At 36.0% G+C, this 23,255-nt stretch overlaps 1 protein-coding gene across 2 annotated transcripts; it reads left to right on the top strand.

Annotated features, from left to right (window-relative positions):
- Positions 1-1,016: 1,016 nt before the first annotated feature.
- On the top strand, positions 1,017-17,751 carry LOC113492246 (protein gooseberry). 2 transcript variants are annotated; one of them, XM_026869633.1, is made up of 6 exons: positions 1,017-2,045; positions 11,093-11,265; positions 11,386-11,644; positions 13,218-13,417; positions 13,902-14,515; positions 17,239-17,751. In XM_026869633.1, exons 1-6 carry the CDS (start codon positions 1,991-1,993, stop codon positions 17,357-17,359), a joined length of 1,422 nt encoding a protein of 473 aa, XP_026725434.1. In that variant the 5' UTR covers positions 1,017-1,990; the 3' UTR covers positions 17,360-17,751. The 2 variants fall into 2 exon arrangements, with proteins under 2 accessions (XP_026725434.1, XP_026725444.1); XM_026869643.1 differs by having other exon boundaries at positions 1,018-2,045; positions 11,386-11,488.
- The last annotated feature ends 5,504 nt before the right edge of the window (positions 17,752-23,255 follow it).

The following is a 23,255-nucleotide window of genomic DNA, read 5'->3' as shown; positions in this document are numbered from 1 at the left end:
CAAACGCACAGACAGACAAAAAATTAAAACATATTTTAATATGTATCTCCCTTTCTCGATCTCACTTTTCTACGATTTTATTTTGTGTATTTGATAATTCTGGTGATTTATTATATACTTAATTGTGTTATTATGTGTCGAGTTGCTGTGTATTCAGTATGGCTGTTGTATAAGGCAACTCGTAATTGCGTCGGTGTTTCAGTGTAATAAAAATATTCAGAAATGAAATAATCGTTTCAGAATATTTTTTTGCCAAATGATGGCAAAGCTAATTTGGAAAATAAAAAATATATCGGAATAAGAATTTTTATACTAATGTTTTGTGAAAAAAGAAACAGAAAAACTTCCGAAGTCGACACACACAATTGAATTCAGTAACCCACAACAATTGCAAAGGCTCTATATAAATATTGCATATTCGAACGTCTAATAAAACGGAGGTAAACATAATCTATGCAAGTTACCATAGCTTTGTTATGCTAAGTCAGTGTGGAGGAAGGTTTACGCCGGTGCTTACGAAACTGCGGCCTTGTTGCCCGCGCTAAATACTTGAGACAATAGTGTTTACCTACCAATGACACGTTCACTTAATTACTTAGAAACTTAACCATAATTAGCGATTTTTAATTATTAATTTATTTTGATAAAGTGTCTTAGTATTAATGGTCTTAATTAAAAACAATAATGTTGGGAAATTTTATTTTATTAAAGCAGACATTTTGGATTTTGAAATGATGTTGAATGTACTTGAAATGTAAAATATTTTTCCTCTTCTAGAGATAAAATAATAGATACTAAATTATCAAAGTATTGAACGTAGGTTTTCTCAAAATTACATTAAATAATACGTTAATGTTCAAAATTGATTTCTGGAGAAAATCAAAAATATCAGTACGAAAAATGTAGAGTTCTAAGCATTTGAGTGTTGCACAAGACTGACTGTCTCGACTCTACATATGAAAATGTACAGCGTAGAGAAATAAACAGTTTCGCCATTTTTGGTAGCATTTCACTGAAAAAAATATATTAAAGTTTATTTTGTTAAAGTCCATCTACTGATAGGTCTAATTATAGTCTTTAAAGTGTGTTTTTATGTTCTCCTACATAACACCATAAAGTAAAAGAAAAATTTTAATGTCATCAGCGGACTGTTTCATTGAAAATAAAAAAAAAAAATAAAATCATACACATTGAAACAAAATGTGTCCTGTGCACGAACACAGATCGACATTGCAATTAACTCACACAACTACACACTAACATTTTCTTGGTGTGCTTACAAACTCCGCCCCAGACAAATTTTAACCAATCGGCGATCCCTGTAGGCATAGATCGTTGTGGCAACACGCCTCGTATTTTTCGTCACGGAACAGCGACTCAGGCGCGACTCACACATTGTTAATGTAAGCGTTCTTCGCTTTGAAGATACCGGATTCGTGGCTTCGTGCTGTCTCGTTTCCACACCGGTCTGTACTCTGGTACACAACCAACAACTTAGGTCATATTTCAGGCCAAAATATAGTCTAGAACTTACTGTTTAGGGTCTATGACTATAACCAAATTTGGTAAAATATCAGTTTTAAAAGTGAACATAACAAAGCTGGTCGATTTATTAAAAAAATCCGAGGCCGGCAATACGTTGGTCGACGAAAACAGTCGGCTGGCAGAAAGAGACAAACAATCAGGTGAAGCGGTACCGAAGGCTGCGGAGGCGGCCAGTTTGACCATTTTTTGTTGGTCCGCTGATTGTGAAAGATTACACTTGAGAGTCGAAATACATCTTTACATCACACGTCAGTGGGCACTGAGCTGTCTTCAAAGTAACACGGATTAGACACACGCAGTTTCCTTTACGTAATTATGTCTGCGTTCATGCTGTGATAGTGAAAGACTGAAATAGTGATCTTCTGGGACTTTTGCATATGTTCGGACCAATTTAGTGCATTAAACTCCTTGTCTTCGATACCCGGCTGCCGAATTACTTGCGTCGATGGCTGTATCAACACTAAACATGACACCGTACTTCACCGGATACTCTTTTCAAGGTAAATCTTCAGCCGATATTTAATTACTTCCTCTTTTTTAATTAGTAATTGCTGTTAAATATTGTTTCCTTTTTCATTGTTTGACTCTACTTTTCAAAATCTCTTGGTAAGATGTTGTTATAGAATTTTCATCAGATACTCAGTTTTGAAACCAAGCCTGTTGATTTACTTTTTGTTAAGCTTTCTGATTGTGTTACTTCGATCAAAGAATGTTGTCAAAACTTCATATTTTGTTTTTAAGTTTAACCATTATTAGGCAACCTGCCTACGTCATCGTCATCCGCAACCGAGCTGCTTAATTTGGTGCCTCCTTTTTATTTTTAATTAGGGCAGTTTACTACTTAACAGTTTCTTAATAGTCCATTTTACCTACAATTATGACCAAACCACAATTGGCCCAATAAACATGTTTCACCCATGATTAGCCGATATTTAGCAGCTGATTATGGATCTGTTATACCAGTTAGATTTTAAATTGTGTCATAAACATGGACGACCGCTTTTTCGAACTAAAGGGCCCGAAACGATAATAAAACTATAAAATCACGAAGAAATTACAAAGTGGCTTTTACAGCTACCCATATAACAATATTTCATCTTCGCGCGTCGGGCTTTAGACAGACGAATAAAGTATGGTCTGGTTTTTGTTGTTTATAACTGCACCTTGTTTAGGCTAACTTTCGGGAATGCTCAAGGACCGTAAGCTATTCAAAGTGTTCACTGTTTCAAGAAAGTGTTTCTGTCACGACCGATCTATTGTCTGCTGGGCATTGTGATCTTGATCTTAATTTTAAATGAATAACAGTTATAACTTAATAAGTAACGAATATATTTGGATTATTGCGGAGTTGTCTTGTCATAATCCTTCTATAAAGTCCAATAAATATAGTTATTTGTGTAATGTCTCTTAATTGTACAGTTTTGGATCGGTCTGTCTTAAAATATAAGCCTTAAACACTGTATGATCTCCGTCAAAAATCACTGAAATAATTAGGAACAAAGTTGAAATTTGTTAAAAGTAATTAAATTTAAATAATAGAGATGTCCTGTCGAATAAAAGCTTCAAAAATACTTCTGTTAAAAGCTTTAAAATTTAAGAGAAATTATGACCCGTCGTAAAATTACGGAATAACTTTTGTTTTCTAGGCGTCCGGTCCTGTCGCTTCTCTGTATCGAAGTTTTATTACTGGCGACACTTTTTTTATGAGAATTTAAAGTTTCATGGACAATCGAACGTAAATAGTACTTCTATTTTCATTTCCAATAGTTTTTGTCACAACTTTGATAGTTCCTTGTACTATTTTAAGGTTTTAAAATGTCGACAAAAAGTGCTGATTTAGTAAAACAGTTGACACATTTAAAAAGGCTAATTTACCAAATGTATTTTTTTATTGTTTCCCTCCCGGCTGAACTTTAAGAACATTTCAAAGGCTTGCCGTGTATATATAACAACGTACACCGCTCCAAAAAGTTCTCTCGCTGACCGTTTTACACATAAATCATTACCATACGAAAACATTTCGACGGCATTGTTAAAAATGTCACTTCGACTTATGACCTGTTTCGTCTAAGGCAAATTAAAAAGAAAGAGATAAATATACACTTGAAAGGGTTGTGAGAGGAGAGCAATAACATTAAAGAATGCCGACGTTGGCATGGACACCGAGTCACATTATACAACATCACGTGCTCATTAATACAACTAATATATTAAAATTATTCTATTATGGCTGGTACTTAAATTAATTATTTATAATTAAAGAGTATTTTGACTACTGATAAACGTTTTAGCAAATCATAAAATGTTTCTAGTACCTGATTATTTATACCTAATTACTTTGGTAAGCAAGCATACTACATTGATAACAATATTTTCTTTACAATAAGGCACATTTATAATTTTTTTTTGTTTCTAAATCATAGTAATACTTTGAGAATGTTCTCGTACGTATTTTTCTGGAATGAGTCACGTTGGACGTACTTATACTTAACTAAGCGGTCAAGAGAGCGGCGCGAAGGCCTTTTGAATTACTAAAAATGTCTCGATTTTTTAATTCGACTTCAAATTATATGACTTTTTTGAAGTACGAGTATAAATCGGGATTAGTGTCTTATAAGTCCATCTGATGTGCCCGAGAACATCACAAAACGTTTGTTCAATGCCTTAAGAGGATGGAAGATTATTTACAAATACGAAGCCATTTGTAATTTGTTGATATTCATTTTGTTTTGCATTTCAAGATAAATGTCCTATATTTTATCTTTCATGCTTAAGTTGAAAGTATAAATGAGGGCATAAAGTCTTACAAACAACCGATTAAATCTTAAACAAGATTCCTACATGGGAATTTTCTAATGCTGAGTTTGTGCATAATGATGCATTTGCGTACAGCTTAAGTATGTAAGTTAATGTCGATATTAGTTCGCATAATATCTGCGATGAGTGGTGCGCCGCGATCAGATGCGCCCGCGGCTAGGTGACGCCGCGATGAAGCGCGATACCGATCACCAACGCGCACCACCTTGTAATTTTCTCCGCGAACGAGAATGCATTTTTCATATTCCACAAGCTATAAACATTTTATTGGCCCTCGCGAAAGATTTGCGACAGCTATAACGTTTGTTTTTAATAACTCGGATCAGTCGTAAATCCTACTCTCAATTAGACTTAAAGAGTTTTCGATGGAGCCAATTATAAGAATGATATTACCTACATACATGACGGAGCATCGGATTTCTGACCTTTATGTGGGGTTCAGTACCATAATCAAGGTTTAGTCACATTCATATCACGGGCCGACAAGCGGTGCACATCTCTGGCACACGCACACATCTCGGCGGCGAGCCCGCGCAGATCAAAGGCACCGACAGGCTCTTTTAGCCGCATAATATGACGCGCCCCCCGCCTCCGCCCGCGGCCGGCGAAATGCCTTGCCGCCCGATCAACCTTCAGGGCGCTTACTTGCCATTACTTATGCCGATCTATTAATAAACAAATTGATATAACGGATATTTGAAGCGGGACCTTTGATTTAACGTCATGTTATTATAATCAAAATCAGTTTATTAGTACCCATAATCTGTTTAGATATTAAGTTTATGAAACTTGGTTGTTTCTATTATGAACTGAACTCGATCAAATTTATCGGTTTACATTTGTTACGAGCGTAAAGTCTGACTAAATATCAATTTATGTTTGTTTCTGAAGCTTTAAGATGTATGACTAAGCTAATCCTATCTGATTATCAAAATCGCAGTCATCGATACGGCGCACAGTTCAGGTGTTGAAACTTTTAAAGCGATTATCAGATTTGCCGCGGCCCAAGAGATCGAAATCTAAAGAGCCAAAGGCGATGCGCGTCTCATGACAAAGGTAAACTACCTTTCTCTTACACAATAATTCTTGGCTTTAAATGATTGCTTTCCAAATTCAATTTGCTTTTTACTTCTCCTTAACACACTATAAATTGAAGGCATAATGTCTAGGATTCAATTGTTTTTCGGTCGTAACTTCTATAAAGCTAACTTCACAAAAGTGTGTATTTTCTCGTGTGTATTGGACCACTGGATCGGCGTAAAATTGCTCACGTGCACGACCTGGCTATTGAAGCTCGTGATGTATCATTGTTCTATTAAAACTCCGTAAATTCTTGGCAATTACTCACCAGCCTATGAACTTACTAGATGTAGGTAAAAGTTTGTAACATTTATGAAGTTAATGTTAGGTGCGAGTCAATCAAAGATGTAGTTTCTTTAATTAATTACATACTTCTACAAAATTCAATACATCGATTAGAATATATAATTTAAAATTTCCTCATTTTATATTTATAACTGAACATAACACAGATACTTGGGTCGATATGATCGTTATGTGAAAATAGTATTCATTGATGGCATGATATCGATAATCAGTATCATATGAAATCGTGATAATTATCGAAACAAAAGACGTTACAGCTGCTATTATGCGATGTGTTTAAAATTAATAAGTCTACACATATCGCATCGACAATTATTAAATTAATCGATGACTGCCACGCTACACGCTACTTATTATTGTAACGTTAACAACGATCATGATTAATTGAACCGAACAACGCGATCAATTTAGGGCTACATTTAAGGAAGAACAACTGACGCTATATTTATTATGTTCTTGAGCAAAATCCTTTGTTCAGCGGCAAGTGACGACGTCAAAGAGACCATTTCGTGCAAGAATAGAAAAGAATCCGTCAAATTAGTACATAACGCGTTATGAATACAAAATGAGGTCAAACAGGGCACTCTCAAACATAGCCTATTATATCGAAATAAAATATTCAGTTCCATTCATTACTTACGTACATTATATGCGGCTCTGACATGCCGAAAGGCGTTGCCTCAGTTTGTACAGTTGGCAACGCGTTCAATGGGGAGACTCGAGTTTTAACAAATTAGAAAGACTTTTGTATTCCACACCAGAAGTTCCGCTTTACGGGATATGGATTACCAAATATATAAAGATACGATGCTTGTTAAAAATCTAGATTCAAATTGAAATTGTTTAATTTATCACCTTTTATTGAAATCTATTGTGGAACAACTGAATGGCGTGAAACGGTAGCAGATGTAAATTTCATGCTATCAACGTTCAAAGTAAATAATATTTAGTATTTCCAAAAGCTATTACCCAAATGAGAATAAGCCGCTATCTAAGAGGCTGTGTATCTCGTATGAAAGTATAATAGAATTGATTTGATATCCGATTGCTACATTTTGTGGCTGGCGGAGCGGCCACGCGACCACGGGCCACACAGAATATTTCGAAGACTTGAAGAAGGCTTAATGGAATGACACTGCCTTTGTGATCGCCGCCCAATTCTAATGCCTATTCAGATAGCATTTCACCTCTCATTGTTGCTTGATTTTCGATAGTAATAGGTTATTTTATTAGCGTATAGATGCATTTTTAACGAGTAAAGAAATCTTGTGTCGATATAAATTGATGGCACATTGTTATTCTTGTTACAAGCATTGAAATGGATTACCTAGTTATTAATGTGGAGCATGTATTGTTGGAAACTTCGATTTGTTTATCGAATTAGATTTTACATGCTCTGTGCACGCTTTGCTGATAAACTTTGAATTTCTTTATATGTAATCCAGTTTGTGCAATTTATTTCTCTTGAAGTTTTTCCTCAGGTTATGCTTTTCTAATTAAAAATATGATGAAAAATGAATTGAATTATAATTATTAACAAACAAAACAGACAATAAAATTAGGGATCATAAATCTATTGTGTGCGTTTATGTGTTATAGAGTCATAAATTGTCCTGCATCATATTATTGTCGGGATGGTAAATAAACTGCCGTTAAACACAAGTACATCTGTTATTTGAATATAGGTACTTAATTAACATCATAAATTCACACCTTATAAGATGCATACGCTTAAAACGAGTTGCGGCTTCGTAATTTCTAATGCGATGGCAAAAACCTAGCACATTAATTAGATTTTCTGAACTATGACCAGGTTTCTGAGAAACCACTCGTCGTACAGTTATCGTTGGCATACAACTCATGTGGAAGGAAAGCGGCGTGGCGTGTGACGTAAAGCCCCATATAAATTTTACTATAGGCACATTAATGTCGCTACGTGAAATTGATTTGCAAGCAGAAACATATTATGATTGTGAAAACGGGGTTTACGATTTATTTACACAATACGATATCGACTTCAAACATTATAAACTATCACTGTACCGTTGTTATCAAGTACTTTTCACAAGTTCGCGAATTGTTCGTTTTTGTAGCCATCTGAAAATTACTGAGGGAACATAATTTGTTGACACCTGTAGCGTTTCATTGATTTGTATTCGACATCGGAGTAAACTTGTATCTGACACGAAGAGAAGGAATGCTCACATTTATATCCCCATGAACTTGCAAGAGTTATTCTAATTGGTAAATAATCGAGTCTGTAGTGTTATAGTCCAGGTGCGGTAGTGTGTGCAGGCTTGAGGCCGAGATATCTTTACGCCTATTGCGCTCATAACTTTTATTAGCCGTCATTCCCGTGTAGAACCCATGGCTAGTGCAATAGCAATACCCTATGACATCAAACGTTTCGAACAACTTCAGCCTACGTACAGTGAACGACAAAAATATAACAATTATATTAGCTTCGGGAAAACAAAGTGCAACGTTCTTTTTATGTGTTCTTGTTTGAATTAAGAAATACAAGTTGTACAAATTGAAAATGAATTTCGTCATAGTAAAGATGGAAGGTTAAGAAATTCAATCTCTATCCGACAATGGAAGTGATAACCCGAAAGTACTACGAAGGTTGATGAAAATGTGATTGTTAATTAAAGTTGACACAGAAATGCGAATAGTGAATTCAGAATCTTCATTTATTCGGTCACGGTTTGCCTCTTGCGTTTAGCATTAAATGATTGACTCTGTTTCAATTTCGTCTAACACGAACGCAACAGTTGAACGAATCGGAACACGATTATGTGATTGTGAGAAAATTTTATACTTCAACGGTGCAACGGTGTCTATGTCTAACTTTAGTGTGTGATTATGTTTCGAGCAGACGAGACTTGCTTGCTATGAATAAAACGCGTGAGTAAAATATATTGACAGCTAGAACATTGATACATTTGAGTATACAGTGTACAATACCGACCTAGTGACTGATATATTTTTTCAAGTCGATTTTTTCTCAGTGCTTCACATTGGCGTGCCACCCTCGTAGAAGTCTTTGTTGCTCTCTACTTGTGCATGATCCCAAAGCACTTCCGGACGATTAGGTATCAATGAATGTTTAAATTTGTTGTTAACTTCACCTCCTTTTGCGTTAATAGCGTTACAATGTTTGCGAATTCTATTACGCATTGTGAGCTTCAGATCCTTTTTGTGATTTCATTGTCAAGTTTTCATCAATTGCGTGTTTGGCTTATCCTTTTAGGTTTATATTATGAATGGAGACTAAAAGAAATTCACAAAAAAAAGAAACCAGTAGCACAAGAAAAAAATGTGCAGTTCAAAATTGCTTTATAATTTTATATAATACAGCAAGTATGTAATGTTATTATATTTTATGATTTGAAGAACATTGGTATTTTAATAGCCTTCCAACTTTCTGATATGTGATATATTACGGCTACAAAAAACTAAGTAATAGAGCTATATATAATATCGTTTCAAACTACATCGCTAAAATGAGAACTATATTATAATGGAGTGATACATTACTACAAAGCCACCCACATTTGTATAGCGGGGTTGTTATGGACACGTTATGCGTCATAAATATTTCGGGAACATAAAATTAACACTCAAAAACATGGGCTTTCGAGGCACCGCAACGTCTACGGCCTCCTACAAAAAATATGGGGATCGCTTGCAGAACCACGGCGTGACTTCGGACACCACAAAAGCACATCTCCTAACAAACAAAAACAGATCTTCTGAACAGTCGTTAAAGGTTCAATTTCCAATAACAGTTTTTTTTCTCCTGGTAGTTTGGGAGGTTGTGTTGATGTATGCAGTTATTGACTCTGAGATGTTTGTGTTATGGTCTACTTTTGATTGCATGACTAATATGAGTCTCGGTTTCTTGTCTTATCAAAGGACATACTTGTTGACATGTTGTCTAATTGATTGGTGGTTCTCAGTAGGCGTCTAGGGCCATACATGAGGCGGAACCTTTGAGGAATTATTTGAAATTGATAAACTATTAATGCCGCTACAAGTGGAACATGCCACTGTTATTTTTTTTTCATTCAAATTAGTTTGCTAGAATTTTGTGGATATGTTATATTAGTTTGTGGTGGATGAACATTTGGTCTGATATTATTTAAGAAGTTGAGGTTTGCCTTAGACGAACTAAAATTATTGTTTAAGAATTGGCAAAAAATACCTGAACTTATAATATGTAGATTTTTTATCCAGGTTATGAATATTAATTTAACAAAATTATTGTTTTCACTAAACATAGATTAAATCGCATAAAATTATACAACCGAATACAATAATACTACATCTGATTATATTTTTTTACACCATCTCGTTCCCAATAGAAGCTAACATGCATGCACAAAGGCGTTGCAAAAATCGAGGACCGGCGGCTCCCTTTGACGTTAGGTGGTCGTCCAACCACTGGCCGCACGAATGATGTGATTATAATAGCGACACTTTACGCACACATAACCACATTAATATATCCAGAAATAAAACATTTCATTTTCCAAGGGATTCGCGAGACTATTGAACGACCCAACTTAATTACCTCTCACCATACTCAGCGTTGTAAAAGATTAATTAAATTCTTGATGACTTTCTTTTAGTGTTGTAAATTAACAGTGATTCATCAGTATCGAAAGCTCGATGCAATGATCTTATATGGGTGTATTTAATCCAGGAAAAACATATTTTTTGTTGGCCCAGAAGTCGATACTCGTAAAATGTAACAAGTCGATCCCAACAAAGGCCAGAAATAGTTTAAGTGTTATCGTTTCTGCTTGACCGCACTCGTGTAAAAGAAATTGGATACTCTTGCTTGAGAACACTGGCAATGAAACGTAAAATTACGAGGTGATCGAGGCCTACCGATGACGTAGGTACATATTATTGTAGAGCGTATAGCAGCCGACATGCAACCGTGGCGCAGCTTTGTGATCCATAATGTATTGTTGCTATTGATACTTTACGCATTATTTGAGTTTAATATAGCTACTGGTTGGCCTACTTATACATATTCAATATAGAGACTTGCCTCCTTCTTTCAAGCGACAACATCACAATACTTATTCCAATAATCTAATTTATTGACGGAGATATTCAGATCTATAGAAATGCAGTTGTGCCGCAGAACCTTATGAACGAAAAGAATTCTGAAACATATTCTTTGCAAGTAGAATACACACAATCGGAAGGCTTAGCTTTAATAGCTAAGTCGATTCAAAACTGGTTTTCGCACACGTTTGTATGAGTTAGAAATGTAGATTCGAGCAAAAAAAGTTATAGGCGAAGTTAATAAAAAGTTTTATATTCGCAGGTCAGGGTCGTATGAACCAGTTGGGCGGGGTGTTCATCAACGGTCGTCCGCTGCCGAACCACATCAGGCTGAAGATCGTGGAGATGGCGGCGGCGGGCGTGCGGCCCTGCGTCATCTCGCGCCAGCTGCGCGTCTCGCACGGCTGCGTCTCCAAGATACTCAACAGATACCAGGTGAGAACGCTGACATTTTATCACGTAACTCGTCTAATACACTTACCTTCCTACATAATTAATGTCAAGTTGTTTTTTCGAACACTCGAACTTCCAGTAAAAGTTTTATTTTGTCATCAGGAAACGGGTTCCATACGTCCCGGTGTGATCGGAGGATCCAAGCCGAGAGTTGCGACTCCAGAAGTAGAGAACAGGATTGAAGAGCTGAAGAGACAAAACCCAGGTATATTTTCCTGGGAAATTAGAGATAAACTAATTAAAGAAGGCATTTGTGATAAAAACACAGCACCGTCTGTCAGTTCCATTTCGAGACTAATAAGAGGAGGCAAAAGGGACGAATCTGATCCTAGAAGAAATCACAGCATTGATGGTATTCTAGGTAAGTTATACTTACCTTGGATTGTAAACGATTACTGCATCGGTCATAATGCTCTAAACAAAATAAATGAGTTCACAATACAATACAAACGTAGGAGTGACCTTAGGTACACAGCGCGTGCATTTGCCATATCAACGGCAGAGCATAGTTTGTAGTAGCACTTTTCCGCTTGAAGAGTCATATGTACCGCGTTGTGTGTTTGTACAAAACTTTATATTGCTCTAGTTTGTTGCTGTATTTCTCTTGATAAAGTATTAACTTTGCTGTGGTTTATTCTGAGTCTATTATTATCCACGTGCAAGGTCACCCGGGAAGACATTAAAAATTACGAACGATTTATCATTATTTTGAAATTTGACAGACAATATCAATCGTTTAAAAAGTCTCTGACGAAACCGTTGACGTAATGACGCGTAAATAACTCGGCGTGTCATCGTAGTCCTTAACACTGATTCAAGACCATAATCACTTAATTTAGTTCAAAGCATACTATTATTATAAATTTATTCTTATAATGAGACTGTCGGAACGTTTGCAAACTTCACGAAATGGCGTATAAAGTTAATAATCCACGTAAAAGTGAAGCGGGCGCGGCGCGCGCGCACGCCACGGCAGCGCCCCTTGTGTCGGCTTCGAAATTGTAGGTTATAAAAATGAAATTAGTATCCAAAGCTGTTATTATCCCATCGCGTTTGGCCGCGGGGCTTGCATTACGACAATCTGTCCGTACTGCACGTCTTGTGCCGTATAGCTATCCAATATAAAATGGCGCTCCTAATATCCCGGTTCAGTGACGGAGCGCGGTTTTGCCTTCGAGATTCTGCGCACCGATAAGATTATGCATATTAAGTTGTGCGCGGCCAAAGTAATATCTACACTGGAAAAGCGGCCTCCTTTACAGCTCAAGCTCGCGTATTGAAAATTTGCTGTTCGTGCTTGTCCTGTGACGGCGGTAACGGTACAATTTGGTCGTGAGTTTTTCGTGGAAATATTTGCATACGCGCGGACTCGCCATCAGCCTGTTGATTATTATTTCAGGGTCCGCACTCAAATAAGCTAAAAATACGTTATGAATATTAATTGAAGTTGGTTATTCTTCTTTTTTTGCCTTCTGTATAGAAACACGACAAAATGTAAAACTCAAAATGTTTCGTATATATTTTTCAAGCAACGGTGCTGGTCATAAAGTAAGATAATAACGCGATCAAGTTCTCCATAATCTAATACCATTTTACTTTCAACTAGCACAAAGTAATATTTATTAAGGCCCAAAGAATTCATTTGATGCTACTACAGGCGTAGTGTAATGTGGTTACGTTTAATTTAATCGAGACCGCGTGTGGTCCGCGCGGCACTTCCAATAAAATCAACGTGAAACAAAACAAAATGCATAGTTAGAAAGCAGTCATAAAAATGTTACGGTGACAATTGTGTTTTTACATTAATAGCATTTACTGTATTCATTTAATATAATGATTAAAATGTAATAAACAATATTATTTTAATTAAGCATAGCATAGATTTAGGTACTTCTCGAAAGTCGCACAACGTAACAATTGACTTTCTCCATCAGGTCCATCATCTTGCGAAGACTCTGACACCGAATCGGAGCCAGGCATCACGCTAAAGAGAAAACAAAGAAGGTCCAGGACTACATTTTCTGGAGACCAACTTGAGGCTTTGGAGCGCGCTTTCACAAGAACCCAATACCCCGATGTTTATACAAGAGAGGAACTCGCACAGAAAACAAAACTCACTGAAGCAAGAGTCCAGGTACGCATCAGTAGCCAAGAAACTTGTATCAATGATAGATGAGAGTAATTAAACCAGCCCATTGTTCCCGCCCCCCACCAAAAGCGTGGCACTAAAAAAACATAATTACCTTTATAATTAATTACAACAATAGTAAGAGCTACCACATGTTGCCCATCGCTACCGCTGCTTTATCAGTTTTTGTTCGATTAGTAGCCTCCAGTAATTGTAGGCTTCCATAAGACGTGTAAATGACTTAGCTCTATAATTATGTATTGATGAGTTAGGTATATTTATAGTAAGCATTAAAGCATCACAAAATGCTTAAAATCTAAGCAGGCTTTTTTCCCCGATATTTTACATAACTATATTTTTTGAGTAAAGCAGTAACAATAATAATTATAAAGGTAATTAACTGATTGGATTCCTGAGTGTTATTGAGTCAATCAATCTGTTGTGTTTAATTATTTCTAACAAGGACTTAATTAAAGTTTGTTTTGTTTAGGTTTGGTTTTCTAACCGAAGAGCTCGACTCCGTAAGCAACTGAACTCGCAGCAATTGAGCGCGTTCAACACCATGTCTCTGCAGTCAGCGTTCCCATCCGTCCACCAGCAATACGAACCTCCTTCAACTTTCAATGCCCAGTGCGCGTCGTGGCAACAATCCTACTCATCTGCCTTGGGCTCAAGCTCAGTACTCAACTCAGCGCTGGCTCCCTCTCTTCATCAATCCGCGTTAACGGCACCTTCAGTCTGCCAGTCAGCCCTTGCAGTGTCCTCTCTGCATCCACCAACATCTAGCTCTTTCTCCTCCGGTAACCTGACACCTCTGTCCCATTCTTCGGAACTCGCTACTCCCCTGCAAGCTCCGACTGACGCTACCCCTCCAAGCTCGAGTCCGACTACAACTAGTCCATCAGCGAACCAGAGCAGTGCAATCACTTACCAACATTCAACCTACGCGAACCCTAGTGAACCTGTATCTCACCCATACGGATACGGAGACTACTCGAAACAGGAACACGCTATGTCAGCGCACAACCACTGGACCTCCAGGCAGCTGAGCGGACACGCGCAAAACAAACTTGCCGAAGTCGGAGCCTGGCCTGAAAATTATAGGTGAGTTTATTTATTCCACGTCAATTTTATGTTTCACTTTAATATAAAACAAACAAGAATTAAGAGATCTCAATAATCCCCGGCGGCAACTAAGTAGTTCTATGAATTATTGATGTCGAGCTACTCATATCTGACTTGACTTATGCGGATGAATATGCAATTACAATAAAGTGACCTTTGCTGCCGACCATTTAAATAACTATCTATTATGTGAATACCAGGCACGAGTGTTACACTAATAGTAGGTTTAGGGCGCATATTTGCAATGACATCATTTCGAGTTAGTCAATAGGTATTTGTAAAGTATGACGCGTCGTTGTCGTGTCGTGTTGGCGCTCATGCTGCGAGCTCGGAACACTAGGATGCGTGTAATGCCGCGTCCGGTGGCTATCGATCGGGCGTGGGCTCGATCGCAAATCGGGGTGCGTACGTTTTATTTCTTTTCACCTTCCTTTATCATTAGCCGAAGCGGCCGCTAATCAATTAAGAGTGTAAGAAGTCGGCCATTATACGCCGCGCGGGTGGTTATTACAGCGCGCGCCTCGTAATACGCCGATGCGATCGTGAATGCAATAGGGCTGCGAATTTTATAGTGATTTTGAATCGATTTTAATTAAAGTTTTTCTTAGTTATTTTGAAATCGCATGCGGTATTCAATATGTGGTCGGAGGGATCAGAGATTTATTACCGCCGAAAGAGGTCGTAGAAAACATTTTACTCGCGCTCGTGTCGATGGTATGTGTAACTACCAAAGTGAATTTGTCGAATGACAATGTGACAAATACATTGTCGCTTTGTACTGTATACGGCGACGACATTTATCTGTGTTATCGAGACAAAGCCCGTCTATAAACCTCACATTGGACCACACACAATATCTTACCTTGCACAATAGCCGACAAACTAATAATATATGGGTTAGCTACGTTTATGTGTCGGTGTGTCTTATCTAGTCCTTTACGCGCGCTTGATTGACGTAACACATCGTTTTAGCTCTATTTGTTATTTTTGTAGGCCAAATAAAGTATTGTGAACCGAAAGTGTGGCTAATGAGGGTTTCATATCTTTTTGTGAATAAGAATAATAGGTGAAATGTAGAGTCGGTTCTGCATGACGTTGCTTTAGCCGGAAAAGCTATATCTTCGGTGTCTACGAGTCATAATAAATCAGTTGCTTGCCTATCTATTAGTGAGATACGTATCTCTATAATTAACGTGGACAGTCATTGACCATAAATAGCGATTGTGATTGTCACTTTGTAACTTACTTCGTTTGTCACAGCCCGGGTTCGCGGCAGTCGTATTTCAGAAACGTATTGCGACTTTCAAATACCACTAATTAATAAAATGAAACATACGAATAATATGAATTTTATACGAATTAATGAAACAGAAATGATAACAGTTCACACGCAGTGGCTCTTTTGTTCTAAATAATTTAATACATTTAAATCACAGTGCAATTCAGAGAAAATAAGGACATCCGCATTTATAAATTTTTGTGTCTATTTGATACGATTTAATTTGACAATTCAGTACTAAATAGGTAACATATTGCTCTTACGGATAAAACGTTACCAAAACTAGCATTTCTCTGTTAAATTATTATAACTTCTAAGTATTACAACGTCCAATCATTTATTGATATTAGAAATCTAAGCCGACACAATACGTAGCGGATAACAGATAAACACACGTTGCTTTGTGGCTGGCTGCGGCAATTAATGAGAGGCCGAACGTGACATTAGTGCAGTGAACCTAAGCATTATGCTAAGGCGAACCCGGTATTAAAACTTATCTGCAGCTATTTGCATTCGACTTCCTAAAGAACAGTAAGCCTCGCGTGCGGTGCGCGGTGCAACCACCTTGACTCGAACACTTTCCACGCCGGGAACGCTCGCTCGGTTATTGTTTTCGCACGTGTTGCATTCTCATGTTAAAATGTTTATGAACATATTTACCACAGGGTAAACTCGCAAACTATGGAATTTAGGTAAAACTGACTTATTAGTATTAATAATAACCAATCGCCATAACCTGTATAACTTGACGGAAATGACCACAATAACGTTTAGTTTTTATTGCCCACTAGAGTAATTATGTTATTCAGATCAACAAAATGTGGGTTTGCATTGTGATCGTGATGTATAACGTTGAACTCGCAACATTATATTTGGCCTTCGTAGTTTGTAAATGATGTACGACACTAATGTACCATAATAATGTATTAGTCATTGTACTGAGTATAAATTAAAATTTTATTGCACGCCCAGTCACGAAGTGCTTCCGAAAATTCCGTTTCTGAGTCAAATGAATGCATATAGAGACTTCAAGTTAATTATGTAGCTCGGTAGGCCGATATAAGTAACAATTACAAGGCGGTATTAGAGCTTGCACTATGTTATTATTTAATTATTTTTAGTTTAATCGATATATTCTTGGTATATTGCTCATAGAGCGAACGTTCAGTAGGCGATGATTGCATTACTTTGAAATCAGCGCAGTATCCCACGCTCTCGTTATTAATGTTAAACGTATATTAAGTATATATTTTGATCGTAATACCTTGTAAGTAGGAACACGTGTTGCAAAGCTTACCGTCCCATCGATTGCTAGAAAGCTCAATCTTTTACTGAAATAAAATGTGATTTCAAGTAACAAACATCGGAGTAAGAAGTTTACGAGTTTGAAAGTTGGTATTAACGTGTTTTTTCTTTGTTGCAGTTCTTTCTTTGGCACAAACGCGTCTCACTACGCGTCGCACGCGCATTCTCCTACCGAGGCCAAGTCCGGCTACCCTTATCTCGGACAACTTGGTGGCATGGACATGGGAAGAGTACACTAGATAGTAGACACCCCACAATACACAAGTGTCTATATAAAATAGACAAATGTCTACACATTTTAGTTCCACGACATATCTTATCGTGCCTTCACCAGAGTATTTCTACGAACTGAATATATTTTGTATATTAACTCTATACGCTAATGTAGATAGAAGAATTTTGAGTCTTATTAATCATACCTTCACTGTATTATAGAGCTTTATTATAATTATAGAATCATACATTTTATATTTGTAGCGTAAGTATACGGTTCCTGAATTTGAATGCACATTTAATATTTTTCCGTAGATGTTTAATGTTTGAATGATCGTTACTACATTTCGTAAGTTGTTAAATGTATATTGTATTTTAGATATAAATCAATGTTAGTAAGCAATGTTGTATGTTTAAAAATCAATAAACTTATAATTAAACAGATACTAAAAAATCGAAAACATTTTGCATATATTTACAAAGTTAAAAAAGATGTACAAATAGTTTTCTTTATTTTAGTAATTATCCTAAAGATTGGTCCTAAAATTGCCTTGAATGAAGTTGTGATTTTATATAAATATTGTATTTATTTATAGGTATATTATAACTTAGATTATAAATTATAGTTACTAAGCACTTTGTAAAATAACGGTTTACCCAGAATAAATGAATTCTAATGCGCATAGCTTTTGTTTTTTCATTAACCCCCAAGAACAGGTATACACATACACGTATTTTAAGTAACTATCGTGAGAGCTACACATTAATAATAGAAGCAACGGTTTACTCACGCGTACATATCGGGGCTGCCCGACTAGTTTCGGACTCAACCGGAGTCCTTAATCACGCGGCGGGGTCACGATTTGAAACTAGTCGGGCAATCCCGATGAATACGCTTGAGTAAACCGTTGCATAACATATGAAAGTACAGTCTAAGCAAATAGTATATCCCTGGTCTATAGAACGATTGAATTGGTAATTGGTTTGATGCATCCCTTTGTATGGGCTGGCTTATCTAAGAGTACGTCAGATGCAGGTGGTGTCATTGACGGTGGGTATGACGGCCACCAATGCTCTGACGTTTTCGTTCGTCCGCCGTTTGTCTGTACGTCGGAGCCAGACCACAGCCTCCGTAACGTTAGTATTCGTGTTGATAATAGTGGTATTAGATGCTGTGATAGATATTTCAGGTATAATAGTCAAATGATATAAAAAATCTACGTGTAAGTATCGTTTTTGCTATTATTGTACAAAAGGATTGTGTAAAAGGACATTTTTATACCACTCTTGTCATATATTATTATTTAAAATAGATTTTGTATCTTCGGGCACTAGTCAATTTTTAAATGAGATACGCATACATACCTATCTATTAAATTATTAAACCACGGTATTTCATTTTATTTCCAAAAACACGTCGTAAAAATCATAAAAAACACATAATAAAGTAGGTAAACAATTTATTAACTGCAGCATATTTTTATAACGAGTATTTTCAGTGATAAAGCTCCTTGATACCTCGCCAACAATTAGGGGTTCGGAAAGCTTTTCCAATAGCTTTATAGCAAGAGCAGACGCAAGTCAGATGAAAGGAAATATTCTGCGAATTTATAATGGTTGGTAAGCTTTCCAGAAATGGTTGAATATAGAATAAAATGTAATGTAGGTTTTTCTTTAATCTTTATCGATTTCAATTAGTATTTACTTTTTCATTGAAAAATACAGAAAGCTGTTTTACGGTTCAGTCTAAGGTTGGAGATGAATAAAGAGGAAAAAGAAGTACTTTAATTTTACAGCCTTTTTATTGGAACTATACACAAAACGTGGGCTTTTAGACTAAAAAGGAAACTAAAATACATCATACAAAACTTTAAAGCAACTCGCAAGTTTGTAAGTAGGTAATAGAAGGCATGTCTTGAAAACTCTCCGAACTTAATATTTAAGAAACAAAGTTTCCGTTAATTGAGGCTTGAGCAAAACTTTAACTAATATAAAATAATTATGATCTGCTTTTAGCTAGTTTTGATAATATTTTGAACTTTTCAGAACTTTCTCTTTTTGGCAAATTAGCTTTCAAAACGGAGGTAATTTTGTGTATAGCATAATTAATTAACTAATGATTGTCACTCTGAAAGGGATTTTAGTATTTAATACTTAATTACCTACGCGTTAGAATATTGGGAGCATATTTGTATGTTATTTAGCAGCAAGTTCGATACTAATGTTTTATTCAAGATCTGTTAGATCTGTAAGATTGTATTTAGATGAAGGCAAGAGCAATGCCATGATGGTCTGGTTTGGTTGACCGCACAGATAAGTGAGTGGTATAAGTCTCCACTCCGAACCCACGGAGTTTTATTTTCAGCACTAAAATACAACTAGTTAATAGTCCAAGTAATAACTGTAGGTACATACATTTGGAATACGTTATTCTAATTAATAATTTATAAATATTCTATCAGTTTTAATCCAGCCACAATAACGAGAGTCCTCTACACATAGACAATGGCGCCGGCTGTCTTTCAGCGCTGTATGGGCGTAATTAGGCAGTCAAACGCAAGCCTCGTGTTTAATTGGTGTAATACTTTCAAGGATCATTGTACTATTAGCTTATCATAACTAAGAAAGAACATATTACACTGTTCGTTTCTAGACGAATAAATTAAATAAGGTTGCACTTGAAGATACTTTTTTTGTGCGTTTATTTCTCTATCACTTTGTTTGATATTAAGAAGTAACTTTCAGATTAAGAGAAAAAATACATATATCTCTTAAATTTTGAGAAAATAATAAGATTAAGTTTAGAAACTGTGTAATAAGTTGTGTTGTTTATTAAGTAAATAATGGGTCTACATACAGGTGGTATATAAGGGACCATTGAAAAATACCTTTTAATTTTATTTTCCTAACGACAACAACCAAGCGACATTATAGAGTTTCATACACGTGTCGTTGTAACAACAGTTGTATGGTATCAGAGATGTATAGGTACTGTATGTACCTATGCAATATACATGCTTACAGCCCCTAGAGAAGAGGAATAAATTATCTAAAAAATAAACCTTAGTATATAAATTAAGTAGGAACCTTTGAAGCAACAAGTTCAAATTACATCCTCATCATGAATCCCGTATGAAATAAACTCGTTTTCGTAGTACACCCAGGAGAACGAGCCAAGGAGGTTGGGTTTGATTTAAATATGCGTTTGATATTAGCAGGATAAGATTTACTAAAGAAGTTTATATGATATTGGCTTTACAAGTGCATGTTGGCTAACGTAACAAAAAGGACGCGATTCTCATCAATACTTAGGCTTGCAACATAAAGTTTCGTTAACAGCAAACCAATATTCATTTAAACATTTTTTGTCCTGAGTTTCATCAAAATGCATTTTGTATAAATTAAGCCTTGTTTTCTTTTGTCCAAAAATAATGCTTAAAAATTTTTTTTTAGAGTGTAATTTGGTTTTATTTTCCTTTTTTAAAACATATATCCACTAAGATTTTCTTCGTCATAAATACGGCAGTGCAGATGTATGATCCTTATCTCGCAATACCGGTGAAATATCAGTATATTTTATCTTCCCTCCCTACGGGCAAAGCTTTGCATTTACGTTACATCCAAAAATATTTTCTAGCCTTTGAGATGTTATCCGCTACTATCTGAATAGTAGAAAATATAACATTTTAGGCATTCAATGAACACTACATTCAAAGCGAGTGAACTGTGAGAGATTACTTTAACGTTTTATAAGTGCCTAAAACAGAATATTTAGAATAAAACTTTTGATTCGGCTTTGAGGAATAAAATATTTGATGCAATTGATCAGCTCTTAGAAATTATTTACAAAATGTAGTTGATATGTATTTTTTTATTTTCCCAATGTCTTAACTTGTGAAACTATATTTATCTTGATTCACGGAAAAGTAGCTTGAGAATACTCAATTACAGAAAAGTTAAAGGGATAACCGACTATGCCTTCTCCTGAAGTGCTCACTGTCTTTAAATTGCCTTTTCAAAGTAGGCATATAATTCGACTTTCCATATTTTCGTGGGCTGTCGTGTGTCGACCCATTCTTCGTGTTTCGGCGGCAAACCTGACCATCATAGAATTATAGCAGATCACACTCTCGCATGACTAGGTACTATATTATTATAAAATACACATACATTTTATAAAGCAAAGTCTAGTCGATCAGCGTGCATAAAGCAAAGAGATGGAAAACTGCAAAACCAATTCCACAATGTTATTGGATCCATTTTAAAAGCTTTTGAAGTTTGTTTTCTATCCTTTTGCCGTTAACTCTTATAACGCAAATAGTGATCTAAAAAAAGAAAAAATAAGTGATCTGAGTTATTTTAATTTAGCTGAAACAAAAACAAGTTTTGTCTTCAATTTATAAGGTTCCTTTTTTATTTGTAATGGCGTTACTGCATCGTTATTATGAGATTGTTTTAGGCCTTTTTGCATAAAGACGTCGAGCGGAAAAGATGCTTACCTCATAGTTAGTCAACAAATTGGATACGCGTTGTCTTCTTTTTTTAATATTTAGCCAAACTATTATGATACTTCAGCCTACGCCACGTATTTATCAAAGCAAATAAGTTAGTAGTATTTATTGAATTAAATGTTATGGTATAAGGCTATTTCGGTGTTAATAATAGTCAGATGAATGTCAAAGCCTCAACGTTTAGTCAACGCGGAAGACGCGGCTACATAGTAAAGATTTTGAATGGAAAACGTGATTTCAGTCAGGTTTTTACCACAAAAACGGACTGTTCGACGCAAAAAGTATTCGGTAAAGCACACGCGTGGGAACCGCAGTTGACTTGACGACGATGTTCGTCAGTGCCACGGAATCGTTGCTGTTGGATTAGAATATAAACAAAATGGAAATCTTTTTTCTGTGAAATAGTTTTGTAATAATTATTTCAGTTGGTTTTAAATTCTCTTTGTTCCTCTTGAAATAATTTATGCACAATTAAAGTTCTTGTGAATTATTTGTAATTAATTATTAGTTTTGCGCTTAAAATATTTTGTGTTTTGCTGGCTAGCTTTTGAATTAAATTAAAATAAAGCTTTTAATATTACAGTAAATAAAAGGACGATTTGCAAAACAGAAATTAAAAAAAAGGCTAATTAAAATCATTTATTGACTATTTTGCATTTTCTCATCCACACCTTAGTAATCTAAGTATCAACGAAGGCCGATGAGAAAAGTCGTGGCTCCGTTTTAATTGGACATGACGAATCAAGTTTGTTGGAAAAACTGGGCGGGGACTCTTTGTGGAGGCGGATGTGGGTTTTTGTGGTCAGCCAGCCGTCGGCTACTGTATGTCAATGGAGTTATTAACATGCGTAAGGACGAAGCAGGAAAGGGTTCAAGTGGTTAGGCAAAAGGCGTCAATGGTTATGATATCTATAATCCTTAAGTAACTTTTTATGGGGTTTCCTACATCGATATGAGTAGGTAATAAAATGTGAGGGTAAAAAACTTTTATTTCAGTAGCGAGATTTTTTTTCTCTACCTTCATATAGTGAGTCATCTCCCCAACTTCTAACAGTACGTCGATATACATTATTGTAACTCTTAAAACAAATGGCAACAATAATCGAATCACCACCGTGGTACATAACAATAGTTATATGACCAGCACTGTTTCCGGCGTGTTATAAATACTTGAGGATTGGATTAACTTACCTAAGTGACATCCAATCGTAATTTTATGAAGGTTGATCTGAAATATAATTGATTAACAGAGTAGTATTCCCATTCGCTACTGTGTGGCATCGCGAATTTTTTCAGAGAATAAAAAAAAAAGTTTTTTAGTCTATGGCAACTCACAACTAAACGTCACTGATTTAGAGCTAACCATGATTTTGTGGGTCCCATTATGCCAGGGTTCAGCTATTGATGCTGG

The sequence above is a fragment of the Trichoplusia ni genome, chromosome 1 (assembly GCF_003590095.1).
Source record: "Trichoplusia ni isolate ovarian cell line Hi5 chromosome 1, tn1, whole genome shotgun sequence".
NCBI classification, from domain to species: domain Eukaryota; kingdom Metazoa; phylum Arthropoda; class Insecta; order Lepidoptera; family Noctuidae; genus Trichoplusia; species Trichoplusia ni.
This window is presented reverse-complemented; position numbering and strand designations above follow the sequence as displayed.